The 25,031-nt window shown below is 48.1% G+C and overlaps 1 protein-coding gene across 1 annotated transcript in view; it reads left to right on the forward strand.

Annotated features, from left to right (window-relative positions):
* Positions 1 to 25,031, forward strand: part of ANP32B (acidic nuclear phosphoprotein 32 family member B) — a 196,242-nt gene that overhangs the window by 138,304 nt on the left and 32,907 nt on the right. The window contains exon 5 of the mRNA XM_085636610.1: positions 19,945 to 20,054. Coding sequence (XP_085492736.1) covers positions 19,945 to 20,054 — 110 coding nt within the window. The remainder of the gene's footprint in view (positions 1 to 19,944; positions 20,055 to 25,031) is intronic.

The raw sequence follows: 25,031 nt of genomic DNA on the forward strand, positions 1-25,031 counted from the left end.
TGGGTTTATTTGACGTTAATATCACCAGGCGGTAGATAGCAGGGCCTGATATTGAGCAGTGATTGGTCAGATATATGACCCAGGCTGGGGCACAGAGGTAAAGAACTGACACACTGATGTATTTCACTCTTAAATAAAAGTCCTTGTTAACTCAATACTGAAGCATGAGAAAAAAATTACGTTTCCAAATGATTTTAAATGGGAGAAAATTAAAATGAAAAGATACCTTAATGATTAAGTTAAGGCTTCATATTCATGTTCTCCCATTTCAAAGTGGTGTATTTACATGTAGTAGGCTTCTTGCTCCCAGTGGCCAGGAGACACTGTGTCAGATTTATAACTGAAAAGTAGTATTTTTTTCTCATGGGAGAATATCTGAAAGAGACACATTAGTGATAGATTCCTTACCTTGGAATATTCCCCAGGTATCAGTCTGGATCCGTAAAGTCCCTGCTCGCCAGTAGGTGGCGCCATGCAGCTCCGCGCCCGTCACTGGCGCCGTGCGTGCCGGGACGACGTCACAGAGGCTACTTAGTCACCACCCATGCGCACTGACGTCAGTTCTTTCTTTTTCCGCGCCGAAAGTGCAGATCCGGATTGAGCACATACCTCGGTCATTTTCTGACCACTTTTTGAGACTTTGTCTCCTTCTCTTGTCTCCTGGCGCACGTAGGGATGCCCGGCTTTAAGTCTTGCGGGTCGTGCCACCGTAATATGTCGGTGGCGGACCCCATGATGTCTGCTTTTACTGACTGGAGACCGACCACGACTCCAGGGATTGTCGGGTCTGCCGTGCCATGGCCCCGAAGGCATTACGGGATCAGCGCCGGAAGTTGCTGGAGGTCCAGCACTCCTCTCGCCGCCGCTCCGGGTCTAGGGGCCATTTGCGGGACCGCTCGCGGGATCGCAGCCGTGGCTCCTCGGACTCTAAGTCTTCGCCTTCAGATTCCGGTAAGCGACACCATAAGAAGTCAAAGAAGCGTGTTCGCTCTCTGACGTCCCCCCGTCGCTCCCCGGAGGCGGACGTGGGGGAAAGGGGATCCGCCCCTGCGTCTCCTCTGGAGCCTGGGAGTCCCGCGGCCTACCCGCTATACCCGGGTCCGTCGGCGACTGCCGAACAGCGGCAAGAGTTTCTTGCTGCCTTGGACCGCCTGTTTAGGCCTCGGGCTCCCGCCGGTGCGCCTGCGGGCCCCGTGTCCAGATCCTGTTTACCCGGCGGCGCCGCCTCCGGCACCAGCTCCGGAGCCACTGGATGCATCGCCCGCGGCTCCGGCCCGGCGCTTCCCTTGGCTCCAGCGCCGCCACAGGCACCGCACTGGGTGCCGTTTATCCCGCCCCTGCCTAGGTTCTCGGACCATTTCGGTCCGACCTGGGATCCTCATTGGGATCCGGCTCCGGTTCGGCCCCGACTGGCGCCGCTCCCGGCGCCGCTGGGCCCCCTCTCTGGCTCTGGTCCTACCGCCGCGACCGGCTCCTTCTACCCCGGAGCCGGATGAGGACTGGGACGGCTCCAAGGACCCCCTTGCGCGGCAGTGTGACTCCGAGCAGGACTGGGTGGATGACCTTCAAGATGCGGGTGAACTTGATGTGTCTTCTGACCCCGGGGCGTCCGCCTACTATGGAGGAGGGCGCTTCCTACACTATGCTGCTGCGTCGAGCCGCGTAGACTCTCCACCTCGACCTCCCTACGGTGGCCCTTAAGACCAACCTCCTTACAGAGGTGCTCCAGACGGCGTCTACGTCGTCGGAGCCGCTGCTCCCTTTCAATGAGGCCCTTACCAAAGTCCTCTTGGGTACTTGGTTGCGGCCGGCCTCAGGGGCGCCGGTGGACAAGAACGTCGCTAGGCGTCATCGCCCGGTGCCTGGTGATCCCGCCTTCTTGACCACTCACCCCACGCCTGAGAGCCTGGTAATTCAGGCCTCGACATCGCAGAGTGCCTTTCCTTCAGCTCCGCCGGATAAGGACTCTTAAGAGGCTGAACTAATATGGCAAGAGGTTGTTCTCCTGGGCCAGTTTGGGGTTGAGAATGGTTAATACCGCATTTTTATTGGCCCGTTACTCCCACGCAGTCTGGGATTCGGTGGCGGAGGTTCTGTCTCAGTGCTCTGAGGAGGTCCAGGCTGTCCTTTCCCAAGCAATTGCGGAGGGCAAGGATGCTGCGAAGTTTGCTATCCGGTGTGGTTTGGACACCGCTGATTTGTTGGGCAGGGCGATTTCCACGACGGTGGCGTTGCGGCGCCACGCCTGGTTGCGCTCCACTGGCTTCTCACCCGATGTCCAGAGCTCGCTCATGGACATGCCCTTCGATGGCTCCCGCCTCTTTGGTAATAAGGCTGACAATGCCCTGGAGCGTTTTAAAGACTCTCGTGCCACGGCCAAGTCTTTGGGTCTTTCCTCGAACTCCTGCCATGACGGGGTTTTGTTCCTTTCGTGGCCAGGGCAGGGGTACCCAGGCGCGCTCTTCCAGCAATCCTGTGCAGAACCAGCATCAGCGAGGCCGCAGACGTGGATTCCGCAGGGGCGAGTCTGGTAACCAGCGTGCGGGGCAATCCATTTCCACCCCGCTGCTTCTGCCTCGAAACCTTCCTAATCCGAGCTTCAGGGGCCACCCCATGCCTTTGGGTGGCAGGGTTCACTTCCACCTCCACCACTGGCGTGAGATTACATCGGACAAGTGGGTGCTGCAGATAATCTGCCACGGTTACTCGCTCCCCTTTCTGTACTCCCCTCCAGCCATGCCAAGGGGGCCATCGAGTACGTTCCCGATCAGGAAGTAGGGAGTGGTTACTATTCCCACTACTTCCTGGTCCCCAAGAAGGACAAGAGGGGGGCCTGCGCCTCATCTTGGACCTCCGGGACGTCAATCGCTTCCTCCGGAAGGAGAAGTTCAAGATGCTGACTCTGGCTCAGGTCCTGTCTGCCTCGGAGACTGGATGGTAGCGTTGGACTTGCAGGACGCTTATTTTCACATTCCCGTCCTGCCGGCGTTACCTGCGGTTCACGGTAGGCCAGGAGTATTTTCAGTTTGCCGTGCTCCCCTTCGGCCTTACCAGCGCCCCTCGGGTGTTCACGAAGGTGATGGCGGTGGTTGCAGCTCATCTGCGCAGGTCAGGGGTGTCAGTCTTCCCCTACCTGGACGACTGGCTGTTGAAGGCGGGTTCGCCCTAGGCAGTTGTCTCCCACCTCCAGACTACGGCCGACCTCCTGCCTCTGCTGAGGTTCTCAGTCAATGTACCGAAGTCGCACCTGAGTCCCTCTCAGAAGCTCCCTTTCATCGGAGCGGTTTTGGATTAGACGCTGTTTCGGGTTTATCCTCCCGAACAGTGAGTCCAGGATATTCAGGCTATGGTTCCGCTCTTTCAGCCTCTATCCCGGGTTTCAGTCAGAATGACCCTCCGGCTTCTGGGCCTGATGGCCTCCTGCATCCTGCTGGTACCGCATGCCAGATGGCATATGTGGGCTCTGCAGTGGGACCTGAAGTTCCAGTGGGCACAGCATCAGGGCAACCTGTCCGATCATGTCCAGATCTCAGAGGGCACTGTACGGCAATTGCAGTGGTGGCTCACGAATCGCGATTGGGTCAATGGCAGATCCCTCTCCCTTCCCCAACCGGAGCACACAGTAGTGACGGATGCGCCCCTCCTTGGTTGGGGAGGCCACATGGGAGAGGCGGAGATCAGAGGCCTCTGGTCTCCGGTGGAGTCCCAGCTCCATATCAACCTTCTGGAGCTGCGGGCGATCCGGCTTGCACTGAAGGCATTCCTTCCCTCTGTCCGGGGAAGTGTAGTGCAGGTGTTCACGGACAACACCACCGCCATGTGGCATTGCAACTAACTGGGTGGGGTCATGTACCCTATGTCAGGAGGCTCTGCGCCTCTGGACGTGGCTGGGACATCAAGGCATTACCTTGGTGGTTCAACACCTGGCAGGTTCTTTGAACGCCAGGGCAGACGAACTCAGCCGCCGGTGCATGGTGGATCACGAGTAGCGTCTGAACTTGGACGTGGCGCAAGGTCTTTTTCTGCGATGGGGAGAGCCTTGGTTAGATCTATTCGCCACCGAAGAGAACGCGCAATATCATCAGTTCTGCGTGTTGGAATTTCCAAGACGGCACTCGCTCGGAAACGCTTTTTGTCTCGAGTGGAGCTGCGGTCTGTTGTACGCCTTTCCGCCTATACCACATCTGCCCAGAGTGCTGAAGAAGATCAGGCGCTACCGGGCCCAAGTTATTTTTGTGGCTCCGGACTTGGCTCGAAGAGTATGGTATCCCGAGCTACTCAGTATGAGCATCGATCCCCCGATCCGTCTGCCTCTTCGGGAGGATCTTCTGTCGCAGCAGGGGTCGATCCTCCACCCGAACCTGTCCAACCTCCACCTCCATGCTTGGAGATTGAGCGGCAACAGTTGACACCTTTCGATCTTCCTCCCGGAGTCTGTAATGTCATCCTGGCAGCCAGGCGTCCCTCCACTAAAACAGTATACGCCTGTAGGTGGAACAGATTTGTGGCATGGTGCACAGCTAAGACTGGATCCCCTTTCTGCCCTTCTTTCTGAGGTTCTTCTGTTCCTTCTCTCTTTGGCCCAGCAGGGCTCTGCTCTGGGCACTCTTAAAGGTTATCTTTCGGCCATCTCTGCCTTTCTACGGCTTCCAGATCAGCCTTCTCTTTTTAAGTCCCCGGTTGTTAACCGTTTTCTTAAGGGCATTACGCATACGTTCTCACCTGTGCCCTTCATAATGCCTCAGTGGGACTTGAATCTTGTCTTGACTTTTCTGATGTGCGCTCCCTTTGAGCCCCTTCATAACTGTCCCTTACGTCTTCTTACTCTCAAGACGGCTTTGCTGGTGGCTATCACCTCTGCCAGGAGAGTGAGTGAGCTCCAGGCTCTTTCTTCCAAACCTCCTTTCCTTTCTGTTCATCCGGACAAGGTGGTTCTGAGGACATGTCCTTCTTTCCTGCCAAAAGTTGTCACGCCCTTCCACATCGGGCAGACCATCACTTTGCCCACCTTTTTTCCGCCTCCGCCTCCGCATCCTTCAAGGAAAAGGAGCGGCTCCACCGTCTGGACCCAAAACGTGCGCTCGCATTCTATCTGCAGCGTACACAGCAGTTCCGGGTGGATGATCAGCTCTTTGTTGGCTACGTGGGTGCCAAAAGAGGTTGGGCGGTGCACAAACGGACCATCTCCCGGTGGGTCGTTCTGTGCATCAAAGCCTGTTACTCCTTGGCCAAGAAGGAACCTCCTGCGGGACTGCGGGCCCATTCGACCAGGGCAACTGCAGCCACTACTGCCTTGGGACGCGGTGTCCCCTTGCAGGATATTTATCAGGCAGCTACGTGGGCCTTGCTGCACACGTTTACCAAGCACTACTGCCTTGGCAGCCGGGTCCGGAGAGGCGGCTTCTTTGGCCGTTTTGTGCTCCGTGACTTTCTGGTGTAATCTTGTTCGCAGACCCACCACCGGGATTGGTATTGCTGGGGTATCTATTCCAAGGTAAGGAATCTATCCCTAACGTGTCTCTTTCAGATTCACAAGTTACTACTTGTGTAACGATATATCTGTAAGAGAAATTAGTTAGTGATAGATTCCTTACCGCCCCTCCCCGTTCTGCGAACTGATTACTAGGGTTAAGGTCATCCCCTTTTAGGGCCCTAGTTTTATGCACCAAAGGTCAGTTTCTCGCATGACTCTGCGTTCCGGCGCCGAAAGTTGTGTACAGAACTGACGTCAGCGCGCATGGGTGGCGCCTAAGTAGCCTCCGTGACGTCGTCCCGGCGCGCACGACTCCAGTGACGGGTGCGGAGCCGCACCGCGCCACCTACTGGCGCGCAGGGGTACTGCTAAGCAGAAATCTTTCCGGATCCAGACTGACGCCTGGGGAATATTCTAAGGTAGGGAATCTATCACTAACTAATGTCTCTTACAGATATATTGTTACACAAGTAATAACTTGTGCTTTAAAGTGAAGAAAAAATTATTTCAATGAAACATTACGTCTTTGTGTTTCTACACTTTCAATTAAACCAATTAAGTCTTAATGTTTTATGAAGCATTTTCCTTTACTTTAAAGTCCTCCAATTTACATAAATGGCTATAGTTTTTCTGTTATAAATTTGGCACCATGTCTACAGGCCACTGGGAGCCAGATGCCTGCTGTTTGGAAATATGAAACTTGGAAATGGGAGAATTTGAATGAGTTTTATGAAATCCATATAAACATAAAGTTAACTCTTCAGTTTAATGTTCTCCCATTTCAAAGTGTTACCTTTACACACAGTGGGCATCTTGCTCCCAGAGGCTGGTAGACACGGTGTCATATTAAGAACTAAAACATACAGCCATTATTTTAAGTGGGAAAATGTAAAGTGCAGAAAACTTTCGCATATTATGGACCTTTTTGCAGGACATTTTTCTGCGCCTTAAATTTCTTCTATTAAAAAAATAGGTTTTATGTAATTTTAAGAGCTATAAATGGTGAAAGGTATATCCTGTGCCACAAGTACATACGGCACATGTTCTTGGTCATCCATGTACATATATTCTATTAATTTGCTCTCATGTACATATGTGTTCGAGGCATGTGGGCTGCTGAATTCATATCTGTGCATAGATCGCTGCCTAGTGTTGGGTCCGGATGTTTGCACGTTGTTGTCCTGGAAGAGTCTTCGAAGTATCCTGGGATAGGTGACTCCTCCCCTGGACTACAGTGCGCATGGGCATCCTCTCCATCCTCAGATTGTTTTTTTCCGCCATTGGGTTCGGATGTGCTTATCTTGACTCAAGTTAGGAAAAACTTTTTACAGGCCAAAAAGCCTTTAGTTCGCGTCGGTACTGTTCCCGATCGGTATCGATAGTTATTTGTTAGTTTACTAACTTCAAGAACAACTTTTTCGCATCATACCCGACCATCGACCCGACATCGACAATGGAATCGAGGACACCATTCAAGCGGTGTCCTGTATGCAACGCGAAATATCCCCATGTCGACGTCCATCCCCAAATGCCTTTCACCGGATCACGACGAGTCCACATGTATGGCCTGTGCCTGATTCCGATCCAAGAAGACTCTCCGGAATCGATTAACGGCGAGACTTGAAGCGCAGCAAGCGGCACCGGCCCCGACCAACATCTTCAGCGCCGAGGACGAAGATGTCGAAGACGTGGAGAACCTACCCTCCAGCCCCGCTTCCGACCACGACTCCGGATCGGAAGACATCGAAGAACGACTCTTTCACAGAGACGAAGCCGACACCGAGGTAGGAGACTACGATGAGGCCTTAGGGGCCGAAGAGAGTAGCTTCGCTGACGAGCAAGGCCTACCCGTACAGACTGAGGATATCCCAGTGCGTCAGTCTATGGCTCCGGTCGAGGGATCGCCTTCGGGCCTTACCCAAGACCTATCCCGCAGTTCTTCGGCCCCGCCTTCTGGCCCGGCCTCGGACATTCAGCGGCAGCCATTACTACCCAAAACGACTGGTTTCCCTTCCTCGAAACCGAAAGCCGTATTGGTTCATCAGAAACCGAAACTGAAAGTGACGCTGGTCGGATCGAAGCCCACCACACCTTCGACGTCAGCCAAACCTGTCGGCACCGACCGCGCCAAACGGGACTTCGGTGCCGAGCTTGCAGCAGCCGACGTCGGCGCCGACGCACGGAAAAAGACCATCGGTACCGCCAAACCGCCTCGGCTCCCGGCACCGAAACAATCGGCTCCAGCCACAAAGGTCACAATGGCTGCTGCGTCTCACACCGCTTCGAAAGCAGCACCAAGGGCACAATCATCGACGCCGTCGACAGCTCCTACCTCTCCTCGACTCGATGACCCAGTGGCGCCGAAAAAGTCCACGCCCGCCTCTACAGATCCGGTCGGCGCCAAAGACCCGTCGGCGCTCCAGGTGCGGCAAGTTGCAGCGTCCTTGCAACGCATCAAAGACAAGGCAGTCCTCCAGGACACGTCAGGCTCCGAGCCGAAAAAAGCTCAAAAGCCTTCTCCGGCGCCGGCCAACATCACTTTTGGCCTGCCACCATCTACGGCCCCAAAATTGTTCGAAATCAGAACACGTGTCACCCACACCAGGATCACACCTGCAGAACGCTCTCCTGCGGAGACGTCACCATCACACATCATCGATGCCGACACCGGCAGAATGATGCTCCACAAGAGGAGAATAACTTCAGAGCCAGCTCTGGACTCCTACCGGATCCCACTAAAGAAAAAGCTGCCAGTGGATTCGGAACCACTTCTTTACGAACCTCTCCATACCTCTTACCAAGATCCACAGTCCTTCTCTCCGACACACTCCGACACCGACGCTTTGGAGGACTACATGGGTGACCACGTCCCCTACCCCGGAGAGATGGACCCTGAAGGCCAACAGGACCCTGACCAGGCTTGGGATGACCCTGTAGACCCGGGTGCACCTATGGATACACAGGACACGCAGCTATATGGCGCAAAAACGTCTCCCACAGAGGACACTGCCGCATTCAACGCCCTCATTGAACGTGCTGCGGCCAATCATGGTGTGCAACTTCACTCTGACACCATCGAGGACGATTTTCTCATGGATACTTTTGCATCCTCAGAAAGGAATATAAAAACTCTACCCATGTTGAAAGGTGTCCTCAAACCAGCAAAGGACATTTTCAAAGAACCCACCAGGGCAAGAGTAATAAACCCCAGGATCGACAAGAAATATAGGTCGGCACCTGGGGATCCTACCTACATTAGAGGCCAGCTACCTCTGGATTCCATAGTAGTTGCGAATGCTCGCAAACGGGCGCACTCGCAGACGACAGGAGATGCTCCTCCCCCGGACAAAGAGTCCAAGGTGCTAGAGACCTCTGGCAAACGGGTTGCAGCACAAGCAGCTAACATATGGCGTATTGCCAATACTCAGGCGCTCCTAGCTCGCTACGATCGTGCACATTATGACACATTAGAAACATTACTCCAACATCTACCTGACCAATACAAAGAGGGAGCAGAGATCCTCATCAGGGAGGGACAACTCCTCACGAACGCATCCATTAAGTGTGCACTGGATGCCGCAGATACAGCTGCCAGAGCCATAAACACTAGCATCATGTTACGGCGACATGCCTGGTTACGAATCTCCGGATTCAAACCTGAGGTGCAAAATAACATCCTCAACCAGCCGGTCAACCCCGACTACTTATTCGGGCCAGACGTTGACACCACCCTAGAAAAAATAAAAAAGGACACAGACACTGCAAAGTCCATGGGGGCTCTCCAAACGCATACCTTTCGGAGTGGCTCCTTTCGTCGCCCCGGAAATAGAGGAGCAGGTAGAGGACAGGGGTCACAGCAAACCTACAACAAGGGAAACACACAAACTTCCTACGATAAAAACACCCGGGGTGGATATCGTGGCTCAAGCACAAAGGGCAGAGGACGCGGATACGGCAACACCAGGTCCTCCCCCAAGAACAAGCAGTGACACCCTCTCCCTTCCTCCCGACCACATAACACCTGTCGGGGGAAGGCTACAAAGGTTCCTGTCCACGTGGAACTCCATCACCACGGACAGGTGGGTCAAAGATATTATCAAACACGGTTACTGCCTAGAATTAACCTCGACTCCACCCACAATACCTCCAAAACACCGTCCTATGTCCTCAGAGCACTTAACGCTATTACAGCAGGAAGTGCTAAGTATGCTACAAAAAGGCGCAATAGAGGTCGTACCCATCCACGAGCAAGGTACGGGGGTGTACTCCCTGTACTTTTTAATACCGAAAAAGGACGGGTCACTCAGACCTATACTAGACCTGAGACCCCTCAACCGCTACATTCTCTCGGAGCATTTCCACATGCTCACCCTGCAACAAGTCCTACCACTGCTCAAACAGGGAGACTTCCTAGCCACGCTAGACCTCAAAGATGCGTATTTCCACATACCCATTCACCCATCACACAGGAAATATCTCCGGTTCACTATTCAAGGGCAGCACTACCAATTCAAGGTTCTTCCCTTCGGCGTGACAACAGCGCCCAGAGTTTTCACAAAGTGTCTGGCTACTGTGGCCGCACATTTACGGAGGCAACACATTCATGTCTACCCCTACCTGGACGACTGGCTTATTCAGGCAAAGTCAGCCCAGCAATGTGCCAACCACATGTCCCGCACCATTCACCTTCTTCACAGTCTAGGGTTCTCACTAAATTACCCAAAATCACATCTCCAACCCGCACACGTACAACAGTACCTAGGTGCGACCATAGACACTCTGGCGGCCACAGCTCAGCCGAATTTAGTGAGAATCAACAGCATACAAATGCTGATTTCCAAGTTCAAACCCCAACACTCCCTTCCCGCGCGAGTGTTCATGCAGTTGATAGGCATGATGGCCTCCTGCATTTTCATAGTCCCACACGCGAGACTACATATGCGCCCGCTTCAGGAGTGCTTAGCACGTCAATGGAATCAGGCTCAAGGACAACTAAACGACCTAGTGTTGGTGAGCGGTCGGGCATACAACTCTCTGCATTGGTGGAATCCACAAAACCTTTGCAAGGGCCGACCGTTCCAAGAGCCTGTTCCACAGATAATACTGACAGCGGATGCGTCTCTCCAGGGATGGGGAGCTCATGTACTCAATTACACAGTGCAGGGACTATGGACAACACAACAAAAGAAGATGCACATCAACCTTCTAGAACTGATGGCAGTCTTCCTAGTTATGAAAGCGTTCAAAGTACATTTGTGCAACAAAGTCGTGTTGATTCGGACGGACAACATGACCGCCATGTACTACATACAGAAGCAGGGAGGAACACACTCTCCACAGTTGTCTCATCTGGCTCAGAGCATGTGGAAGTGGGCCATTCAGAGGAACATGTTCCTCATGGCGGAACACCTCCCCGGCAAGGACAACCAGATGGCGGATCTGCTCAGCAGACACAGCCACCAGATGCACGAGTGGGAGTTACACCCATCAGTACTCCAACGGTACTTCCAGCAGTGGGGTCACCCAGAGATAGACCTATTCGCCACAAGCGAAAACGCAAAATGCCAAAGCTTTGCCGCCAGGTTCCCACATCCGCAGTCGCAGGGCAATGCGATATGGATGAACTGGTCCGGCAGATTTGCGTACGCTTTTCCCCCAGCGCCGTTGATACCGCTGGTGGCTCGCAAACTCAGACAACACTCACTGACACTCGTCCTGGTTGCTCCAACGTGGGCACTCCAGCCATGGTACACCACCTTTCTCGAACTTTCCGTGGTGCCGCATCAAAGGCTGCGGATCAAACCCGCGCATTTGACGCAGAACCATGGAGAGATTCAGCACCCAGATCCGCAACAGCTGAACCTGGCAATCTGGCTCCTGAAGTCCTAGAGTTTGGCTACCTAAACCTGCCACCTGACTGTATGGACATCATTAAGGAGGCCAGGAGACCCACTTGTAGAGCTTGCTATGCAGCCAAATGGAAAAGGTTCGTCATTTATTGCAATAATAATGACATTAACCCGCTAGACGCATCCATCCAAAACATTATTTGTTACCTCTTACACCTATACCGATGCAATCTGGCATACACCTCAATACGTGTCCATTTGACCGCAATATCAGCCTATCTCCAGAACAGGCAGCACCTCTCTTTATTCAGAGTGCCGGCCATCAAAGCATTCTTGGAAGGACTCAAACGAGTAATTCCTCCAAGCCACCCACCAGCTCCAATGTGGAACCTCAACTTGGTCCTCACACGCCTGATGGGTCCACCCTTCGAACCTCTACACTCATGCGAGATTCAATTCCTCACCTGGAAAGTAGCTTTCCTAGTAGCAATCACTTCTTTAAGGAGAGTTAGTGAACTCCAGGCACTAACCGTTCAAGAGCCATTTATACAGGTTCACGCCAACAGGGTCGTACTACGTACCAACCCCAAATTCATGCCCAAGGTGATATCGCAGTTCCACATGAATCAAACTATTGAACTGCCCGTTTTCTTTCAAAACCCACAAACTGTCGCAGAAAGAGCACTCCATACACTAGATGTGAAGAGAGCCCTCATGTACTATATCGACAGGACTAAGGTCTTTAGGAAGACTAAACAACTTTTCGTTGCCTTTGCCCCACACCACAAAGGTAACGCTATCTCCAAAGCCGGTATAGCCAGATGGATCGTTAAATGTATTCAAATTTGCTATCAAAAAGCTAAACGCACATTAACGATTCCCCCACGAGCCCACTCAACACGTAAGTTAGGGGCCTCCATGGCTTTCCTGGGAAACATTCCTTTGCATGATATATGTAGAGCAGCCACCTGGTCCACTACACACACATTTACCAAACACTATTGTGTCGATGTGCAATCAAAACAGCAGGCAGCTGTAGGACAGGCTGTTTTCAAAACACTTTTTCAGACCGCTGCAGCTGGCACTGGTAGCCGCCGCTAATAGGAGGTACTGCTATATATTCTATGCACAGATATGAATTCAGCAGCCCACATGCCTCGAACTGAATATGCTACTTACCAGTATGCATCTGTTCTTGGCATGTATGGCTGCTGACATTCATATCGCCCTCCCTCCTCCCCGGCGCCTGTAGCAGCTGCAGCTCTCAGAATTACTGTAAGCATGGTCATCACTTTCTGTACCTACTCCATCACTGCCACAATGGCGAAAAACAATCTGAGGATGGAGAGGATGCCCATGCGCACTGTAGTCCAGGGGAGGAGTCACCTATCCCAGGATACTTCGAAGACTCTTCCAGGACAACAACGTGCAAACATCCGGACCCAACACTAGGCGGCGATCTATGCACAGATATGAATGTCAGCAGCCCTACATGCCAAGAACAGATGCATACTGGTAAGTAGCATATTCAATCCAAAGACCATGATCACACTGACATTGTGGCAGCCCAGTCATAGTGCCCCTAGCCTAAGTATTTTGTTCAAACTATAGTATCTGGCTCTTTGGACATTAGGCTTAGTCAATGAAGCTGGGCTTTAGTGGGTGTCTGATAACAATACACAAGTTGCTTAGCCTTAAGTAGCTCACAATGATTTTCACTGATCAAAAGTAGCTCTCATTACAGAAAAGGTTGGAGACCCCTGATTTAAACCAATTTGCAAACTGCGTCAGCTCGCACCATACTGCTAGCAATTTTGAATCCCACTTGGACTTGTAGATTCCTTTTGGATTTCAGATTGCATGCTTATGAGCCAGAATCAGACCACATAAGAAAATACTGGCTCCAATCTCATCGCATTTCAACTTTGTTTTGGGGTTTAGTCAAGGCTGTATTAAACTGCAACCCTGCTCTATGAGACATCCAACTAGTCTAATAACTTTTCGGCACCCTCTGTCAAAGAACATTTGCAAGCTGGGTACAAGAGGCAGTATTTTCAAAATGATACAATGCTAGACCACTAAAGGGGAGAGATTTAGAGTTGGTAAAAAATTTTGCAGATTTTATGATTGAGGAATACATTTGTAGTTGAACACTTTAGGTGTAGATCTAGTTGACATCGTTTTCCCCATAGTGACTTACTGAAAGTACTGCATTTCTTAAATGAAGGCTCCACCAAAGTAGTTAAATAGATAAAAGAAATCTTTAACACCACATTTATCTGATTTCATTTCGGAACATAATTTGTGACAAAAATATAGCCACAAAGTGTTTCGAGACCGTGAAAACTAATGTGTATTGGCTGGATTCTGTTCATTCAATAGAACATTTCTTTCCGTTCTAAAGCAAAGGAATATTTTTGAAACTGTTTTTTTTGTTTGTTTGTTTTTTAAAGCTTGGGCTATCCACTTTTAACACCTACTGTAATGTTTAAGATTTCCTGGTCTCCTATTGAACACATATCCCATGATACAGCTTCTGGACATGTGTAGTTCACAAGTCATCTATTCAATCTGATGTTCTGTTAGACATTACAAGCTGGATACTTGAGGCAGGGATGTGGAATTCCTATAGCCCAACACCCAGAACATATTGTTTGGGGTCAAGGAAAAGAGGTTTTTATATTTATTTTGTCCAGTAGACAAATAGCCAAGCCAATGCAAACTGCACAACTCTTTGTCACAGGGCCTGGCAAAAGTATCACACACAGGCAACACTGGGTTAGTCTCTAAATACATATTGGAGCGAGACCCTCCATTAACACAGAACAAATGATAGGGATTGCCTATTGAAAGAAATATATATGTATATATCCTGTGTGATAAGTACCAGGGGCTGTGCAATTTGTATTGGCTTTTTGAGATGAGGGTGCCCTTGATACAGAATCCCTCTTCAGCTCCTGTCGATTTTGGACAAATGGCTAAGCCCAAACCCCTGCAGTACAAACCCTTTGACTGCCAGTTTACAGTACCACATTATGGTTGTGAGAAAAAGGATTGTCTGACACTAAGGCAAGATTTCTCTCCATATGTAAGTTGTTCAGAATTGTATGTATAATTCATAACTGCAAAGCTTTTTTACATTTAAGTTGCGTACTCTAAGGAAATTGTATGCTTTGAACTCAGCATGTATTACTGGTAGTGGTTCTAATATAAGAATGAGTACACATTTATAAAATGTCACGATTTGAGGCAGAAGCATGAAAGCATGATTGATAATTGTTTAGTTTTATAAGAAAACTTACAGCAACATGTGCAACTTGACTTTGTTTTTTACTGATCTATTGTGTAACTCAAAATACCATTTCTCTGAAGCATCTATTAGAAAATGTTGTTTGATGCATGGCAATATCTTAAATAAACGATTAGTAGGTAATAATCAGTGTAAACCATTATGTGCAACATAAAAATAAATGAGGGGCCCTAAATGTAAAGAAGGTTACAAAAGTGCTCTTTCAGGTCTACGGCCATGCATTGGATGCAAGATTGTGAAGATGTACAACTTCAGAAATTCTCAAGAGCTCACCATGATACACCCGAAGACCACAAGGGTGCGGGCAGTTAAGCTAGCTTATCTTAGCACATGTTTCAGATCACAGCCACAGTTGTTTTTTAAAGGCAAACTCTAGAGAGCACTAAAAGCATAAGTGGCCTTCTTCCCTTTCACAGATGCAGAAGAAACATAGGAGGCACAGGGAAAGGTTCCACAGAGTCCATACCTGTACTAGAGCTCTTAAAATAGGTTTTAGCCCCATTTCTCACATTTGATCAAGACTCTCTTGTGTGCTAACAATGGCCACGAAGAGGGTCTGTCTGGTAGTTCGCTTTTTTCTAATGCTTGTCGATGTATCCCCGTTGCTTGCTTCTCAGTCTCCACTGCTGAGGGCAGTGAGCATTGCTGTTGATGCTCCATCTGTGAGGTCTACAGTTGCATCACAGTCAAAGCCAGTACTGACACTGATGACCATCCTAATGACCAAACCTGTAGAAAAAAGGTCTTCTGAATACTTGAGAGAGACTGAAATACTCTAAATTGCTACAGAATGGATTTCCTTCCTACAAAGGTAAACTGGCCGCAGTCCCACTTTACAGTAGAAACCTTGCAAAATGTGATCCATACTATACAGTCCAAGCCCTCCTGTGAGCCATTGCACTTCATCGTGGTTCTCCTTAGCCTACCCCTGGAACCATGAGGCAAGCAGAACTCCGCGCTGGCTGTCCCAAGAGTAACCGCCAGGTTTAGACTTGCACCATCCAGGCCATATGTCCTTTCCACCCATCCTTCTCTTGGTCTGGTTGTTCAGGAGGCTTTATCTAAGCAAAAGTCGAGCATCTATTCATTTGTCCACCCCCTGTGTAGGAAGTCAGAACGCCTTGACGCAAAGGGAGGTATTTTGTTTACTTTGATATTCTCATGTACTTAGGATTTGTCAGCTCTTGCTGTCACTAGTATACCAGAAACCATTTGGGATTTGTTCTGTTTGTTGGTTTATGATGGGATGATGCAGAAAAACAATCCATGCAAACTGTCTTGGGTACTACTGACGCTGTTTGTAGATCCATGTCAGCAGCTTGATCTTAAGGCATCTTATATGGATGTGTTCCAAAGGTTTTTTGGGTAGGTTAAGGCCTAATTCATTTTATGTTATTTGATGAGCACCTCCTTTTTGGTGATGAGGATGACCGCTCCATGGAGGAATTAAACCGAACTGGCCCACGGCCAGTAAAATGGGAGTGGCTTTACACTCTAAAATGTTTCACCAAAACTCTGCAGCTCTTGTCAAATGCCCCCATTAATCCCATAGCCACCGTTTTTTTCACCCTTTAGGTAAAAAAATGTGTAGACAGGAGACTTCCGGTCCCGTTCTTAATTTTCTTCAAACCCTGGCAGCCCAAAATTGGTGTGTGCACTCCATCACACACTTTCAGCTTTAGGTCAGTGAAAGGATGCTCATTATCTCAAAGTCAGAGGTGGCATCATCAAACCAGTCATTCTTGTATATTATAATATAGTTATAGTCTACCCTATATGAGGAGACTACCACCTGTTCCCCTCTCACTGCTACCTGCACTCCCTCCACCCTCCCCCAAACTTCCTCCACACAAACACATTTGTGCTGGATTTGAGATTCTTGAATACCTTTTTGAAGGAGATTTTCAAAATGATGACCCTTCTACACACCCTGCAAGTGCTTCAGGATCAACACTGGATGTTCTCTTAACCTTCTGATTGACTATTTCCTTATGCCTGTTGCAGAGGAGCACAGCATATTTTGGAAGTTTGTGGCCGGTATGAACATTATCAATCTTCATTTCTATTTGTCTATTGTTGTCACCAACAGTGTTTGAGAAAGTCATGGCACTAAAGTTTGTCCCTTTCCCTAGTTGGGAATCCACATGTAACCATACCTGGAAGACTAGATAGAGGAAGCTTCTTCACTGGAGTTAGTACGACAGAATTTGGCAAACTGTAAACAGCCTGCACTTCTTGCTTCCTTTGGTTTCTCTTACCCAGAAGGTTCTATAGAAAATAAGGTCTCATGGAGCTCATGTTATTGTGATCCCATCGGTGGGAAATACATCCGTAGTACTTGGACCGTCTGCAACTAAATTCATCTTGACCCTTCTATTTGAAGAATTTCTACTGTTGCAATGGTGGGGGGTTGTCAGACGTTCCACTCAAATGTGGACTTGCTGCCTCTTGTTGCCTGAAACTTGAGAGGACAACGCCCTCATCCCATCTCTTTCTGTGGTTTACCAGCAGAGGTGCTCCATGTTCTTCCGTGTATGAAACACCCTTCTAGAAATGCTGTTTATTAAAGCAGTGGTGTAGATTGAGATCTTTAGATCCTTTCCTGTCAGGAGTTTTGGACATCGGCAGTTCCCAGAGTCACCAGCTGAAGAGGGTTGAATATTGACTCAGCTGTTTCACTGTGCAGATTTACTCCTGACCAAAGACTGGTTTTCAAGCTTCCTGTAACTGATGATTTCTGAAAGGATTTCAGAAGTAATACCCCCAGTTCCTTTTAGGGCTCCGCAAGAGAATCTCAATCTTACTATAGTTTTTCTCATGGAGTCTCCTTTTGAGTGCCCAGCACTTTTTGTCTGTTAAAGTTCTTGGCATGAAAGAAATATTTAGTAGTGCCATTTACTTTAGTTTGATGGGTGAGTGCTTTGCAGCCCCTCCCACCTCACTATCCACCATTCGTTTTGAGGAATCGCTCTCTCTTTAGGTGGAACCTTACTTCTTAACTAAAGTTGTCTTGGAGTTTCATAAGTCACAGGTTATCATCTTTATTGACCTTTTCTCAAGACTCCTTATTTTTCTAAAGAGGAGGAATGGTTTGACCGACTTCACTCGAGAAAGGGGTCTTTACATTTATTGGACCGCGAATCTGCTCCTAGATGACTTTGTTTTTGTGGTTTTTAACAGCCTATTAGTGCAAAAGGTTAAAAGGAAGCAGAGCATCATCAGAAGGATTTTTAATCTATTTAACATACCTATGTGCTCTAAATGGAAACTAATCCTGTAAGTTTCTGGCTCATTCTGACAAATGCATGATGTACAGTCGCGTCCCCAGCTTTGTGTTCCCCAAATGCATACCTGTGATGCTGATTTTTGTTGTTGGAGGGAGGGGGTGGGGGGGGGTGATGCCACACACTAATCCCAAGTGTGCGCATTGACCTAGGCCCAGTCTTTTGACATGATAGGTTCTCAACCTAATCTTGGACCACGAGGAGCACACCAAGTATACCCTCAAAGTAACTGAGGACTGCTGCCCCTGTTGTGGGCTTCGTGCAAGAAGCGCGGTGGTGCAGCATACCATGGTTGAAGAATTATAGTAATCGTTTTTTAGGCTGAGCCTCGCTTTGAGGCATGCAGTTATCTAGTATGGAGTGGAAGCTCCGCCCATCTTTTTAATTGGCTCCTGTCATTGTCTTTCTTAAATGCTGCCGTCTGATTGTGAGGCTTGTTAGTCCCTCCTTATTATGGCCATGTCGTCATTCGTATCCTTCCATGGCTACTGGCCCCTTTACTTGAGTGTTGCACGGTTTGTTTCATTTAGATTGTGAGAAGATGTTATTAGTGAATAATTAATATTGAAGGTTGATTTCGGCTTTTATTAAAATTTCAATATTCGTTGGATTTCCAGCATGTTGTATTACGGACCGTGGTGATTTATACAAGATTACTTTGATGTGCATCGAATATCTCTTTAGGAGGGTGATCGTACTAACGTCGATGTAGCTGCCATTACATACCCATTGCACTTCTGTGGAAGGCACTCCACCTAGAGACTATCTTACTAGGCAGGGCCTCCTTGCCTGGAAAATGGCCTGGCCATATAGATCCTTCGATCGCCTCCACGTCATTTCCCTCCACTGCGTTGCTGGCAATCGAGAAATACACAACAGGAAGAAAGGAAGACCGCAGCACAGCACGTCCCCATTTTTTTGTTTAGAGAGAGAGAGTGTGTGTGTGTTGTGTGTGTGTCCCTCCCGCCCCCCCTCCCTCAAAAGAATCGTTTGGAGGGTTCATCGTGTTTTAAGAACTTATATAGATGACTGGCTCAAGAGTTTAGCTCATAAAGCTGTCGTTAACTTTTTTTTCCAGTTCTCTTACTACGTTTGACGTATTTGTTTTATTTACTTTGCCTGTGCAGCCATTGCGAATACACGTCCAGAAGTACTTACAATGCTGTCTGTGTATTTTTACACACAGGCTGCTTTACCCGATCTACATTTTATGCTGTGATAGATGTAGGAACCCTGTTTAGCATATGAAACTGAATTCTTGTGTATGCAGGGTGGAAGAATGTGAGGGACAACAGGCCTCCTTTCCTGCATTTATGATCCCAAAGTGCCATCCGTTACAGAGACGTGGTCTAAATCAGAAGTGGCCTGCTGTGAGAGGACACCGGTGGGAGTATGCAGGGTTCCCTGGAACACGGGTGAAACCAACACCGGCAGCTGCCATTCACAAAGTGGAAGCAGTTTATCTCAAATAGATTCCCCTTTGTGAATGGCTGCTGCCTGCTTTGACAGATCGGCATTCTATTAATAGTTTGCGCCCACAGTGGTGGTCCCAAACCTTTGATATATTCTAGTGTAACTGGGAAGGCGCAGGGGGGACACCCTTCTCGTGCCCTCTAGACCGTCTAATTCACTACTGATTACAAAGTGTACTATATACGAGCCGAAAAAGCATTTCCAATTCACAGAATATTCTATGTTCATTATGAACGTGTATTGCAGTCCCAGGCAAACTCCTTTATGCATCGGCCCACACAGTCTGTCTGATGCGAACATGCCAGGACAGAAAGAAAACATATGTGCTTCACAACAGCGAGTTTAAAAATGGAAAAAATAGTCAAAACCGCTCATTCAAACATGAAAGTAAGCGCACAAATTCGCACATCTGTTTACTTTCGTATTATTTTTGGACCTCGAAAGAACGTGTCCCCGCCCCAGTATTGCCTGAAATTGTTGTAGGAGACCCCAAGGGTGCTGCTGCAATTGAACACGTAAGAGATGAATGCAGTAACTTTGTAAATCTGCTTCCAGAAGGTGAAGATGAGGAGGACGAAGAAGATTTTGATGAAGACGAAGATGATGAGGACGACGAGGAAGAAGTCGGAGCAGAAGATGATGAGGAAATCAGCGGTGAAGAAGAGGTCTGGATAATATAATATCAGTTTAATTTTTGTAAATTTCATGTTACATTGGCCAGGTCTAGTAGAGTCTAGAGTGCTGAAAAGAAGACCCAAGTGATGTCCTTTCATGCATTGACACAAAGTTAGTTTTACAACCATAATCTAGTTGGTACCAAATTTTGTTGAAATCATATATGCTGTATAAATGTTTAAAGCATACAGAGAACCCAGAAAACAATTTGAATATATAACAATTGTACAATAGATTGACTTGATGGTTTCACAGCATTTAACAGATCACAAATTGGGTTTACTATATATCCAGCAGTGGGATTGAACATAGGTTAAGTCTGGTGGTTAGGGCAATAGCTAGTAGGCATGCTAGTGGTTAGGTTTTGGGCATTTGTTTCAGGAATCCCAGGACAATCAGTGTTACTGGGTTGAGATTGCCAATCCGCACCTTTCACCACTGGGTCATGGGGCCTAACCCTACCATTAAACCAAAATCTGAGCCACCAAGTATACTCCTTTAGCAGTTGACCCTCAGGGTAGCAGTCCAAGGCTTACTTGGTGAGGTGGTGTGGGGGATAAGAGAATCAGGGCTCAGTGAATCAACAGTTATCAATAATGGAATGTCTAACCAGTGCTTAGCAGTGTAAAAAAAAAAAAGTACCCAACTTAAATTCACCCACAACGTATTGCTCTTCATAAATGGTTCTGACACAAGAAATCAAAAAGCAAGCAGAATGATTACTGTACGCGTTAATGCCAGAAAGTAGTCTAGACTGGTCCCTTAGGACAACCTTCTGCAATATCTTTGTGCCACTATCGCCCTGTCTTCTCTGTGGGGGCCTCGTGGTTGGTTGTATGGGGCCTAGGAGTGCCAGGAATGAGGGGGGAAGAGGATCAGCTATGTTGGGGATCTGGCTTCCCTCTTTACTCATGGGCATGGTTCTGTCTCCTCCGCTTCACAACCTTTTTTGCATGAACTCCCTTGAAGTGCATAGTGCCGTTCTCATTGTCCGATAGGTCACGTTCCAGGCACCTCCAAGACACATACTTGCATTGTGACCTTAAAATTAATCACATGTATCAGTTTAGCATTGGGGTGTCCTACAGCCAATTCAGGGTTCTTCTCTATGATTGTGTATGCTCCGATGGCTTTTGCTGATGATAGTGGCACGTATTGGGGCTTCCTGTAACCAGCCTGTGTGATAAACCACGTTTGGGTTTTGGATTCACAGGAAGATCTGTATATTATTATGGTGCATTATAATGTAATCCAACTTCTACACAGCAAATTTTAGCTGTATATGGCACTAACTACATGGGTGGGGTCTATAAGTGAAATAGATATTGCTGCAAGTTTATCTGATCACCCCAAAGCTGACATTTGCTTGGGGATCTTTCCATAATCCAGTCAGCTTTAAAATATAGAACACTGTTTTTGTAGGTCGCTGTAAGAACGTTCTGCTGTAGCCCATTTCTAAGGGGCTATGACTAAACATTGGTGATTTCCAGTGGTCTCATTCTTCATCTTGTTCGTTTACCTATTCCCTAAATTGTGCCTTTTTCTGGCTTCCTCTGTTATGTACAGTTTTCAGAGTGCTTTAAAGTCCATGTTCTTTTGTTTCCCCTAGACTCAAACCGGAACTAATAGAGTGACTTATTCATTAGTTATAGGTATTCTTCTTCTATCTTTTATAGGTCAACCTCTAACGGGCAGTATACCATTATAACTGGATTCCTGGCTAATTCACAGATTTGAGTCATGCACAGAGCACAAGTAATTGATAGAACAGGTCTGTGCGGCAGTAAAGGTACATTGGAAATTGAAAACTATGATGCACTGATTTTCCTTAAAAGCCTTTGAATAGTGAAAACTGTAATAGAGTAGTGTAGTGATTCCAGCAGTAAAAAATAGAGGATCGTTGAATTTATTTCTGTTTCATGTACTGCTTTTGCCCAGAGATTCTAGAGCACAGTACAAGTTCGAGGTTGAGTTGCATTTGAGAAAAACTATGGCACCAATAAGTTAAAGGTCAGTAACATGATTTGGGATAGTTACGGAAAATATAAAGAATATGCAAAGTAATAGCAGAAGAAAGGAATATGATAGTGTGCTGAAACAGTTAAAGGTTAACAGTATGGCATAGCATAGCCTCTCCATTCTGGCTCAACACTGCTTTGTTCTATTCCTTGCTTCTAAAGAATCTGCGTGGGTGGCCAGGATTTTGCTGTACTGGCATCTACTTGTAGAATGATCTTTCATATACTATTTTTACGCCGAAGACTGCTTAATGACTTATTTGGGACATGTAGATAGCTAACCTGGAAAGCAATACACCCATTGCTTTCCATTGACTTATGTTTTGTAATTCACATCTTCTTGCTTTGTGTTTGCTGGCTTTGTTTTAGCCTGTCCATTTTTTTCTTTGTCCCTCCCATGGAGCATAGTCTGTTTTCTATCTCTCCAATTGACTCCTGTTCTTCCACCAGTGCTCACTTTTTGAGATTTTTTTTTTTTTTGGTGGAACACTTGATGATAGTGCATGTGTTTGCTAGCTGTCTTCCTCGTGTTCTTCTCTGCCCAGTGCTCCACATTGTTTTTTCTCCAGTGTTTTGCTCTCCCCTCACCAGCCACTGACGATGCTGCAACAAGTAGAGGCTTAAAAGGAAGCCATGTTGCGTATCTTTGGCACCCTCCTGGCATCCTTTGGTGAGCCTTCGGCCCCCATGGATATGAGGAGGCTACCAGGCAGACTACTATTGCCACAACTGTCCTCGACACAAGTCTTCACCTGTTGATTCCGCTATGGGTCTGACCTGATTCGGGGGACCCGACTGAATATGGCGCCGAGATCTCCATTGATCACTCTCCCATGGACGCCAGAGGAAAACCCCATTGTCTTGTTGGACTTGGAAGCAAACCTGACGCATTCACGGTCGATTTTGCGCCATCCACAACTGGTGGCGCAAACAGTCCAGCCTCATTCGGATTCCGATAAAAACTTTGCCTTTACCAGGAACACTTCACTTGCCATTTGTGAACATGGTGATAGAGAATATGGGGATAATGTACCCCATTAAAATGATGAGGACAATCTATGGGCTAGACACTTTCCCACATACTTGGTTGAACTCTCCCCCTGACCCATCCACCGAGAAGCCATCTTCTTTTGCTATTGTGATCAGATGGACTGCTAAAATTCAAGACCTATGTCTCCCATCTATGAAATAAATAGTAATGTCCTGATGGAAGTCCTGCAACCTGTGTTGACTTCACAGTACCACTTCTCCCTTTCAATGAAGTCCTGAGGGACACACTGATGAGCACTAGGTCCAAACCGTACTCTTGCCCACTAGTCAACAGCCATCTAGAAGACGTGTGTCTTTCCCCTAGTGAACCTCCTTTCCTAATGTAACCTACCTCGATAGGTTCGACTATTCAGCTTGGCCAGGACACAGTGAAGTACGTCATCTGCTCTGGGTTCGACACCACTGACTGTTGGGGTCAGACAGTCCGTACCAATATGGTGCTTCGGTGCTACGTGTGAAATAGATCCACAAGCTTCTCGGCTGTCGTTCATGTGCCACTAATTGATGTGCCATTTGATGGTACCTATCTATTCGGCGACAAGGCAGAATAAGCCCTGGAGTGCTAAAAGGAAAGCAGGGCTACAGTGCAGTACCTCACCCTTTCTGTGCCCTTGAGGCAGTATCCCCAACAGTTTTCCCCCTTAAAAGCATCAGAAAGGGCTTGGTGCAAAGGTTACCCCAAGGATGCCTCCACTGCAACAGACCTCCCCAGTCCTTTCGAGGCCAGGATCTGGGATCCGGAAGGTAGCGTCTAAACCCACGGGGCATACACTGTTCTGTCCCCATCACTCCTGCTACCATCACCAAACCGCTTTAGCACATTGCCACCCTGTTGGAGGCTACATAAGGTTTTACCTCCACTGATGGCTGAGCACCACATCCACAGATAGGTGATTACAATAATCCAGCAATAGGTGATTACAATAATCCAGCAAGGACATTTCCTACCATTCCATTCAGATCCAATGCATATGCATACATGTGAGCAGCTTGCGGAGAACCATCTGTCCCTTTTTCAGCAGGAAGGTTTGACAGAGGATCCATAGATCTGTTCCTTACATCAGAAATGGGAACCGGGCATGAATCCTGTTATTTCGTAGGGCAGGACAAGAGTGGAGGCTTTCGTCCTATTTTAGATCTTCATTGTCTTGATTTCATCCTGAAACAAGACAAATTCAAGATGCTTACATTGGCCCAAGCTCTGTCTTTCCTGGATCCAGAAGACTGGATGGTTACAGTAATCCTGCAGGACATCTACTACACATTCCTGTCTTGCAGTCCCACAGGTGTTACCTGAAGGTCAAGCATTTTCAGTGTACTGTGCTCCCCTTCGGCCTCTCCAGTACCCCTGGGGTGTTCACAAAAATGATGGTGGTAGTTGCAGCACACTTTCGAACTTTGGGGATACCAGTCTTTCCCTACCTCGACGACTGGCTGTTAAAGGAAGGCTTTCCGCAGTTAGTTGCAGACCACCTCCAGGTGACAGCAAACCTCTTAGCATCGTTAGGATTCTCAATCAATGTGCCAAAGTATCACCTGCCTCCTTCACAGAAGCTCTCCGTCATCAGAGCCATCCTGGATATTGTTCAGTTTCAAGTTTTCCCTCTTATTCAACGAGTCCAGGACATTCGGTCCTGGTCCCGAAGTTTCAGCCTTTTTTCCTTAACTTCAGTGAGAGTGGCTCTGAGATCTCTTGGTCTCCTGTGTCCTGCTTTTCGATTACACCAGATGGCACATACGGGCTCTGTAATTGGTTTTGAAGTCTCAGAGGGCTTAGCACTAAGGGAACCTGTCTTTCCTTTCGGTTTCAGAGCAGATTGCAAAAGACCTGCAGAGCTAGCTCCTCAACCGCAGTTGGACTAGTGGCAGATCCCCTCTCCCCCACACAGAGGTGACGGC

The sequence above is a fragment of the Triturus cristatus genome, chromosome 2_1 (assembly GCF_964204655.1).
Source record: "Triturus cristatus chromosome 2_1, aTriCri1.1, whole genome shotgun sequence".
In the NCBI taxonomy this organism is placed as follows: Eukaryota; Metazoa; Chordata; class Amphibia; order Caudata; family Salamandridae; genus Triturus; species Triturus cristatus.